General features: G+C 43.0%; 1 protein-coding gene across 4 annotated transcripts in view; it reads right to left on the reverse strand.

The window, feature by feature from the left end:
- satb2 (SATB homeobox 2) overlaps positions 1-10,864 on the reverse strand; it is an 83,047-nt gene that overhangs the window by 51,715 nt on the left and 20,468 nt on the right. For all 4 annotated transcript variants that reach the window (XM_032515241.1, XM_032515243.1, XM_032515240.1 and 1 more), the window contains exon 2: positions 5,762-5,977. In XM_032515241.1, coding sequence (XP_032371132.1) covers positions 5,762-5,977 — 216 coding nt within the window. The remainder of the gene's footprint in view (positions 1-5,761; positions 5,978-10,864) is intronic.

Here is a 10,864-nt window from a genome sequence, read left to right on the forward strand (position 1 = left end):
ATCCAGACAGCTAGCTAGACTATCTGTCCAATCTAAGTTTTCTGTTGCACAACTAAAAAAAATTTGAACATACACATGTTCCACCAAAACAGTTCCTTCCTGAGACTGTTGTGCAGCGGCACCGTGGCTCCATCCGGCGCTTAGTGCCGCCCAATACGACTGTGATTGGTTTAAAAAAATGCCAAAGCTGTGTGACAATGCAATGAAATTCTGTGTGAACTAGCCAGACCCTCCTTCTCAGCGCTGTGGAGGAAGGTCCAACAATGTGAGACTACATATGAGTTGAAAGCGCATTACTTTTCGTAGGTAAGTAAAAGCAGTGAATAAGAACAGCCTGTATGTTGGGATTTGTTGGGTCTCTGTATATTATAGCGTGTGGTCTAGACCTACTCTATTTGTAAAGTGATTACTTCTGTTATGGTTTGACACTATAAATGAAATTGAATATAATTGAATTATTTTCTTGTTGCAGTATTTGCATCATGTCCTCTGAGGAGCTAATAATGTCCATGATGCTGTCCTCTGCTTTACATTTCATTCTCATGTCAAGACACCTTGACTTGCATTTTTGCTTATTTTTCTGTTTTTTAGCATCCCTATTTGCTCTACATGACTAATAAAAGGGAAGCTGAATATCTAAATCAAGACCAGCACTTGTTCCTGCTCAGTATTTTCAGTATCTGGCTACGTTAAGGATCCGATTCCCAGCATCTTTGTCCTTTTTGGCTTCCTGCACTAATATCAATCCTTCATCTCCAATATGTCCCTTTTTCCTAAAAGGTTTTTGGTTTTGGGCCACCTGTCAACTGGCAATTAATTAAAGCTCTCTGAAGAAGTGATGGAGTGAGAGCATTAGGCAGCGTCCCAGCACTAATAATACAGGGCACAGCAATGCGTTTTACCGCATGGTTACCACACAATACCAAACACACACACACACACACACACACACACAACCCCCCTCCCCGATCCATCCCACCCCGTTGTTTTAATCAGTCAATTCCTATATTTCTATTTCCTCCTCATTAATCACTCTGCTCCCAGTCCTCCAGGCTCTCATGGAGTGAATTACACACTGGAGCACTGTGCCAATTCAAGTAAGTGAATTTCCCCCAACAGGGAAATATAACTGTCAACACAGAGCAGCTCCCTGCGACCAGCACTCCTCTCTCTCTCTCTCTCGCTCTATCTCGCTCTCTCCCTCTCTCTCCCTCTCTCTCTCCACCTTACCAGTCTGTCTTCTCTTATATCCACTGTCCTGTGATTCGCCCGCTGACTGTGATCTGGTTTGGAGGATGTGATGTTGCCTCAATTCAATTCAATTCAATTCAATTTTATTTATAGTATCAAATCACAACAAGAGTTATCTAGAGACCCTTTACAGATAGAGCAGGTCTAGACCACACTCCAGAATTTACAAGGACCCAACAGTTCCAGTAGTTTCCTCCAGAGCAAGCAACAGTGCGACAGTGGCGAGGAAAAACTTCCTTTTAGGCAGAAACCTCGGTCAGACCCAGACCCAGACCCAGACCCAGACCCAGGCTCTTTGGAGGCGGTGTCTGACGACCGGTTGGGATTAAAATAAACCTCAAAGCCTCAAACCTCTAATCCCTCTAATATGTATATGAATGAGTGAATGGGTATATTAAAATAAGGTGTGTGTGTGTGAGTGTGTGAGTGTGTGAGTGTGTGAGTGTGTGAGTGTGTGTGTCTTGGCAGCATTTCTTGGGTGTGAGTGTCACTGCGTAGAGGTTTTTGGGATTGTGGACATTGTGTGTGGTGTGTGTGTGTGTGTGTGGTGTGTGTGTGTGTGTGTGTGTGTGTGTGTGTTTGTGTGTGTGTGTGTGTGTGTGTGTGGGCCTTGTTCCTCGTGGCAGCAGTGCGGTTTGGAGGAGACACGTCGAGTTTCCTGTCTTCAAAGACAACCCGACATTATTACAGGCCAACCCTGTTCAGCAGAGGAAACCCCTTCCTCTCTCTCTCTCCCTCCCTCGATGCCTCCCTACTTTTCTCACTCAGAAATGTTCTCTCCTCTTTTCAACATTTAAACTTTCATTCTGTCACTCTAACACATTGCTCTCATGTTTTCTTCTTAGTGGGGTCAAATCTAAGCTCCACGTTGATTTGTTAACCTTCAACGCTTTCCAAAACCATCTTTACAAACTCATACTGTGCTGCCAAGCACTGTTCAAACCCTCATAAATGGATGGAGAAATACTCAAGAAAGACTTTTACATAAATAGGTTTTAAATGATGCACATTGATGTGACTATGCAGAGCTAAAACCATTGCATCTTTAAATTGAATTTTCCGCCATTGTAGACTAGTGATAGGCCGATATATTGGGCCAACATTTTGCCGATACGCGGCTGCTGCGTTTGCCGATAGTTTTTTTCCCGTCATTATTTACAGACAGTCCGCGCTGTGTTGCTGGAGACGCTACAGCTGACGTGCCGACCATACACCGCCCCTCCACCACTAGCACCACGGCAGTCTTAAATTACAAATCAAGCACTTTATCACAACGGCTACTCTTCAGGTTTAGTGTTTTCTTAAATTATTTAAACGTTTTGACAAAGAACATTTTTGATTACTTGATTATATCTGTCTTACAATATGTCAGCAAGCAACGCATCATCAAGGCTGTGTTGTAGATGTTGATGTAAGCCTTTCACCCTTGCACAGTTAACCCATCCATATGATGCACATTGCACACATAATTTGGGTGATATAGTATGATATATGTAAGATGATTGCAGAAGTGACACTGATCTGAGTTTTTGTTCATTATTTTTAAAGAAATGGCAAAGCAGATTCCGAAAACCAAGCCAGTGAGGCAGTGTTTACATCTTTATGATGTAAATTGAGGGAGCAAAAGCAGTATCCGCAGCCCGTATTGGCTTAGGCTGAAAAAAAAAAATCCATATCAGTTGATCCCTAATATAGACTGCGGAAACAGTATACAAATGATTCAAAATTAAGGGATTACCTGAGACATTTCTGCAAACAAATGGCAGCGCAAACACCCCGACAGAGGAGCAAGTGCACACACACATGCACACATGTATCCAAGAAACAACTTTCACAATGAATGCAGGGATCGATAAACCAGAGTGAGTTGTATAAATCTTGTTTATATGGAGCAATCTCCTTTATTTGGTAAGCCTGTATTATACAGTTCCCCCCAGACTTATAGATTAACAGTGTAGAAACAGCTCGGGTTCTCCCAGCGGCGCAGTCACATTACAACAGAGCGCGCCGAGCCAAAGTCGCCTCTGGCCGGGCTGGGGCTCGATGCCGAGCCAGACGCTGCCTTTGGGTTTGGTTCTCCAAAACCTCTGACACCTGAGTGAAATGGCGACAGCTGTTCTGAGATGTCGTCATCCGGCTTTCTTTATTTCAGCGAGAATCCAATTACGTGTTCAATTTTGGGAGAAAAACAAATTATGCTCCCATTGTAAATTCCTTACGTATAAAATATTATATTTTCTAGTCATAACCCACATTTGAAGAGTAGGTGTTAATTTCGCTTTTAAATGAAGTTTTTAATCTCCATTTATCCAAGAATCTCCATTTATCTCCAAGAAAATGCTAATTACTGAGATGAAAATGTGATGGAGATGTTGGTTTGTTTCATGTATTAATGTTATGCTACCTCTTAACTACTACGTTTTGGTTTAAAAACAAATATCATTTGCTACGTTAACACCTTGCTTCCCCATGACATGGCCAGTACGAGCACTTGAACAGCGCAGAAGCAGCGCCGATCGTCCGGGTCACTTTATACGCAGAAGTTTAAGTTTTTGGGCTCGATGTGCCACTGAGCAACTCTAATGAAGGGGGCTCCGCCTCTAACACTGTGTCCAGTTCTTATAAAACATCAAAGGTTTCGTGTATTAAAGTGGCTATGTGTAACTTCCAGTTTGTTTTGATTCTAGGGGCTTTGGACAAAAGCGTCAGCGGCGCACGACAAAACGGAAACAGGAAGCCTGAACGAGCTCGAGGGTAACCAGATGCCAGGACTCGGAGTGACTGCAGGTCTCTCGGAGTGACTGCAGGTCTCTCGGAGTGACTGCAGGTCTCTCGGAGTAACTGCAAGTCTCTCGGAGTGACTGCAGGTCTCTCCCAGTAACTGCAGGTCTCACAGTGACTGCAGGTCTCTCAGAGTAACTGCAGGTCTCAGAGTGACTGCAGGTCTCTCAGAGTGACTGCAGGTCTCAGAGTGACTGCAGGTCTCTCAGAGTGACTGCAGGTCTCTCAGAGTAACTGCAGGTCTCAGAGTGACTGCAGGTCTCAGAGTGACTGCAGGTCTCTCAGAGTGACTGCAGGACTCTCCCAGTGACTGCAGGTCTCTCCCAGTGACTGCAGGTCTCTCCCAGTGACTGCAGGTCTCTCCCAGTGACTGCAGGTCTCTCCCAGTGACTGCAGGTCTCTCGGAGTGACTGCAGGTCTCTCGGAGTGACTGCAGGTCTCTCGGAGTGACTGCAGGTCTCCCTGGTAAACTGACTGGGTTAAGATGAGTTCTTCTATGGTGAATGAAAGGCTTCATCCGACCAAGTAGGTTATTGAATCAAATCAAAGCATTGACGTCCATGCTGCTGCCAGTTCTGCTCTTGTTTAAATTTTTCTTCTTCTTCTAGTCAGTAGAAAAAGCAAAGTCGGTAGCCTTAGCTCACAAGCGCCACCTCTGTCCAGGAGAAGACTGCGGCTTGTGTTGCAACCACCACGTATAAACAGTTAGGACGCTCTCATGACGTCACATTTGCTCGCGCCAGCTCGGCTGCGGCTAGTGAAAAAAGGCCTTAGAGTCATATAGTCCTAAATAATATTTTGCTCAGACAGAAAATCATTCATTTTCAATAAGATAATAAGTTACATATGCAACGTAGCATTTTAGCCTACTTGGGATGTATCATGAGCTAAACTGCCCATCACTGTCGCTGTGTCATGAGCCAAAGCATTAAGAGATTGTTGCAACCAACGACTAATGTTGAACATTTCATGGGTGCCCAGATGGCTCAGTTGGTAGAGCGGGTGACCCTTTACAGAGGTTTACTCCTCAACACAGCGGGCTTGGGTTTGACTCCGACTGCGACCCTTTGCTGCATGTCATCCCCCTTTCATGTCTCCTGCTGTCCTGTCAAAAATAAAGGCTAAAAAATAATCTTAAAAATATATATATTGCACATTTCATGAAACACACGGACACTTTAATGTTAAGGTTGGACAAGGGAAAAGAAAATAGTAGGCCAACACAAACAGATTTTAATGGTTATTTAATGTCGGCTACTGGCGTAAAACCACATCGCGCATCTAAGGTTTGAGCAAAAAAAACAACTATTTTATGAATTAAAGAGACATACAGTATTTATACAGTTTAAATAATTTACAATCTAGTAATTGTCTCCACCCGTTAATAGCCCAATAAGGTTTTGGTTGTTCTTTGTTTAATTTTCTTCTTTTCTGTGAAGGTTCTGCCCCAGTATCAGCCATAACTACCACAGATCTAAAATACCATTACAATACAATTAGGCCTATATAAAGTAATCTCCTGCTGCCTTTTACCTGGATATGCTAACACAGGTTTTTCCGGTGTTACAAAGAAATCTGTGACCCATCAGAATGTGTTCTTGTTGCAAGTCATTCTGTGACTTTGCGGGATAAATCAAACCCGGGCAGGAAGATATGGAGTGTGTGATTTTAAAATGAATCTCTTAAAACAATAAATAAACGTTTCTGTCTTGATCCACGTGTTTCTTACCTCCTAGGGGTCTCAGTGGGGCTCCGTTGTGGCGTGTGCGTGGCCCAGTGGGGCTCCCATTGAGCTCCAACCGGCCCTTCTTCCCCGGCGGTGGGAGGCCGCTGAGGTCCGGGCTGCCCCCCCTTCGCTCAGGACTGTCCTGGGTGATGGGACTCTCCCCTCCTCGCTCCATCCTCCTCCAGATCCCCAGAGGAGATCCAGCCAGAGAGAACGAGTCTGGAAACATGGAAGGGAAACAGTTTTTTTGAGAGGTAGGCATTGTTAAGAGTCAATATAATTCAAAAGTTAAGGTTGATGCTATTCCACGCACACGTTCATGAGAGCGTGAGCCTGGTGGGTCGTCTCCCCTGATAAGGGTGTGTCAGCCAAACTTCTAATATGGGGTGATGCCATTATTAACGCTGCCAGGCCGGACGCACGCCAACGGCTGAAAGAGCAGCCAGCTCACTCCGGCCAAATGCTCTGCTTTTATTTACACACAAGCCCCTGGACAATATGTGCCCGCATGTGTGACCCTCGGTGACGAGAGAGAGAGATTAGAAAAGTGTCCATGGAAAGAGAAATGGTGAAGCAAGCAAGTATGGAAATGAAGTTAGTGAGCAGATTTAGGAGTGGAAAAACTCAGAGGGTTTCTGTACAGTGGGACATTAGCCAGCTATCCATCCATGATCCGTGGTTATTGTTTGAGTGTGGCATTTTCCACCGCGCTTGATTAGAAACTGCTCCCCTCTCTCGCGTTTTCATATTTCGACAGCTTTCACTACTCAGGCTGTTGTAAAATCTGTGGTGGTGTTGCTCACTTCTCTCCCTCCTCTTTCGCTCCCTCTACCTTTCCACTCCTGTTTCACAACAACACCATAGCTAAAAAAACTTTTTTTTAAAGGACACCCACCACAAACAGAAACAACACTTTAAACAAGAGCTTAAAAGAAAAAGTATAATAAATTAAAAACATTAGCTTTGGCGTGATTAAAATGTGAGGGAGGCAAAGAAGCTGAAGAAATTAAGAGGCAGAGTTTAGTAAAAGTGGTTTTGGAAAAAAAAGAGAGGAAGAAAAGAAGTTCAAAGGGGTGGAAAGCAATGAGTTTAAATGTGAGTACAGTGGTAGATATAATTCACAAGGTGAGGCTTACTGAGAAAAAAGGGAGCTTTGCACATAAATCTAACCGCTAACTATGTTGTAGCTACAATAAAACAACAAGCAAATATGACAGAACAGTGAGAGAAATCCACTGGCGGCTGTCAGCTGCAGCTTCATAAGTGGAACTTGACCTGCTTGTGAAAGTGTGACGGACTAAAGAGGCCAGAAATAAGACGGTTTAATTTTCTTATTTAAAAGATACTCGTCCAAAGAGTCCGCCGTTATCACCGGCAGGTCCCAACCTGTTGCAGCTCCCGCGCTACTGATCCCTATCAAGACCTGGCCTCGCCGACATCTCCCCATCTAACCACACACACACACACACAAACATAGACAGACACACACACACACACTTACAAATTAATTATAAGAGTTTTTACTTGGCAATAATTCCCTTTCTGATTCTGAATATGAAGCTGAAAGAGTTAAAACTGAAGACAAAGACCTAAGGCTCATAAAGATTGTGTTAGACACACACACACACACACACACACACACACACACACACACACAATCACAATCACAATCACAATGACATCCTGCTTCAATTACATTTCACAAAATGATAACGCGATGTGTATTTGTTTGTCAGCCCTCGCTCAGCGGTGAGTATCGTCACGTCAGGTGATCAGCAGGTCATGGAGCAAACTGTTAGGGTGTTTGTTCGTGTATTTGTTCATAATTATAACTCCTCCCGCTGGCTCCCAGTAGTTAAAGCTACTGTATTATCAGATAATAAATGTGACAATGTAAACACAGTTGTAATAATATTAAATATTCTTCATAGGACAAGTTATGATTCTTGACAATGTGCATTAATACATATGAAAACACAATTAGACAGTTGTGATAATGTAACACTGTTAAATCATTTTGATATGTTGTGCTATACATCGGACAGAACTATCAACTCGTTAACCTATGTTTCCACCTCTAGTCGGACGCTGCCTCCTCTCTAAAAGACTTCCATGGGGGGGGGGGCATTTCATTTTCCCTAACCAATCACTAGAGACCAACACATCCGCCTGAATCTGACTTAATTTCAAATTGTAGTAAGAAATAAGTAAGATTTAATATATATTTACAAAACATAACACATTGTGGTTCCCAAACAATTTTGGTTTGTGACTCCTCGCAAAAGAAGAAACTTTAGACCCTTTCTAGGGGGGCACAAGCCCCAGCAACATCTCAGCCCCCCTAAAACATTATAATAATAAATAAACTAAAAACAATTATTTTTAGATTAATTTTAGTGATTCAAGTTAGGGTTTGTAAACATGTGTGTTAGTGCCAGAGAACATTTACAGGTTCAAAGGGCTTGAAACAGCTTTAATATCCTGTGTGTCTGTCGCTGATGCCTTGCACCTGTGACCCAGTCAAGGACAGGGTTAACAGAAACGTGGTGTCGGCCAATCAGAGGAGCTTGTGCCAGACTCCCGCCTTTGGCTGAGTCTATAGCGGCGTTTTTCCACTGCATGGTATCTACTCGACTCGACTCGCCTTTTTCTGGTTTTCCATTACGATAAAAAGTCCCTGGTACCTGCTAACAGGTACGTTTCGTAGTCCTGAACAAACCTGCCGTGTTTACCGGTAAATAGTTTATCCAGCTTCTTTTTTCTTTTCTTTTTTTGCTGTCTCCAGGTTCATTAGAAACTAATTTGCCTTCTGGCCGTGACGCGCCGAGAATCAAAAGCAACACACCTTCCACGTTGTGTGTGTGCGCCGCGTTGGGTCACGGCAGTTTCCTGCTGAGACGACCAGCCACGGCTCGCCTCACGCACGAGGCGGTGCTAATCTGCAAAGGAAAAATAGGACGGGGCAGGTACCATTAATGGAAAAACGCCATAATCTAGTCTGTAAGAGCGAGAGCAGGAGACGGTTGTGAAGTAACAACAAAAAATGCTTCATGTTAGAATATTGGGTCGTATTGGTCGTTACTGTGACTCGTTTAGTTCCACCATAGTCTCAAAAAATGTTAGCTGACGTTATTGTTCAGTAACTATCTCAGAGATTATCAGATAATAAAATTACTGATTTAGAAGTTGGGAGGGGGGGGGGGGGGGGGGGGGGGGGGGGGGGGTCCGTCGTGTCACACTCTCATTAAAGGTCTGACCCTAGAATCGCCCCTGGAAAAAAGTTTTTTAAAGATGAAAACAGATTTTCTTCTCACGACCCCTCAGATTTATGTGGTGACTCTTTGGAGGGGCCCGACCCCCAGGTTGGGAACCACTGGACCACACTAGCTGTGTATAGAGAAGTGAAAGCAACACGCTGCTCTCACATTGGTCAGTGTTAGTCTGATTGTAAAAGCTGAGACAGGAAGTCCATTAAAAGAACCTGCAGCGTTGATAATTGATCAACCCTTCAAGTCATTTTTCAAGCAACAATATCAAATATTTGTTGGTTCCCACTTCTTAATTGTGTGGATGTTTTTCACTTTTCTACATCTTCTGTAAAAGTAAACTAAGCATCTTTTCATTTTTAAATGCAGGACTTTTACTTATAATGGAGTTATTTTTACACTGCGATATTGGTTCTTTTACTTTAGATAAAGGATCTGAATACTTCTTCCAACACTGGGAGGGTGCAGCAGTTTTTATGATGGAGTGAAACACAACGTTTATGCGCCCTCCCCACTTTAATAACTTCCTGTAGCTGTAGCTGGTGCTTTGTGTTGAATATTTCAGTTCATATCAAAAAATCTTTGATTTAAGAATCAATGAACTTAAGTCCAATCTGCAACGGATGTGAAGAGTTTTAGTAAATCTTACAACTGGCGTCTCATTCCAGCAGTAAAGCCTTGTGTAATCTATAATTCATAATAACATATTGAGTGTACGTGCAACTGTGTTGTGCAGACCAGAGAGCCAAGATGCAGATATCACAGTAAAGAACAATGTGGGAGAGATTCAATGACAACCTTTATACATGTTCGGAAATCCAGGGGGGGGCTTCTAATTTAATTCAATTTTATTTAAAGTTTAAAATCATAACGTTATCTCGCGGCACTTAACAGATAGAGTAGGTCTAGACCACACTCTATAGTTTACAAACCCCCCCAACAATTCCAGTAATTCCCCCGAGAGCGAGCATTTAGTGCGACAGTGGCGAGGAAAAACTCCTGTTCTGGGGCTCCAGCCTCAAAATGTCTTCTGAAAAGCTCCAAATCATTTAGGTTTTTAAAATAACTTTGTGTCATTTCCCTTGAGTAAACAAACAAATGGTGCAAAAGTTCTGTTAACTCTGCTAAAACGTTTCAAGATTCTTAATGCCGTTAATGCCAAATTCCTACCCTACCTACGTTATGCAACTTAAAAATAGACACACCAGACCATTTTTTAAAGGGGCAGGACTGAAAATGAGTCATGCTCAACATTTGTTGTGTTCTCGTTGGAGAACAAACGGATACAAAACAGGATCAGGGCTCAACAGGAGGATTTTTTTACTTGACAACTTTCACGTTTTTCCCAAGTGATGAACAGATCAATGGCAACTGGCTTGAAAAATAGTGTAAATAGCTGATGTAAATAGGGAAAAAAAGGTTTGGGTTGAGCCCTGAATGTTTAAAACGTCTGGCTCCTCCCCTGCTGACCTCCCAGTTTCTCTCTTTTCACTTTAAAAAAGGCGATGAATGATGTAAACAATAACTCAGATGTGGGGGGGCCTGGATAGCTCACCTGGTAGAGGGTGCGCCCCATGTACAAACGCTCAGTCCTCACCACTTCTCAAGCTGTCCTGTCTATTAAAGGCCTAAAATGGCAATAAATAAATAAAAGAAATCTTTAAAACAAAATAAAACAATGACTGGGACATGCCCACAGAAACATCCAGACGGACTGATGAATGCTAATCTAATTTATGCAATTATTACGGGTGTGTTGAGCAATAACCTTTTGCTCTAACCACGGTGTGTGACGCTACACAGTGCATCGCATTAAATCATGGCCCGAGTTCAGCCTTCA

Source organism: Etheostoma spectabile, chromosome 5 (genome assembly GCF_008692095.1).
Source record: "Etheostoma spectabile isolate EspeVRDwgs_2016 chromosome 5, UIUC_Espe_1.0, whole genome shotgun sequence".
NCBI classification, from domain to species: Eukaryota; Metazoa; Chordata; class Actinopteri; order Perciformes; family Percidae; genus Etheostoma; species Etheostoma spectabile.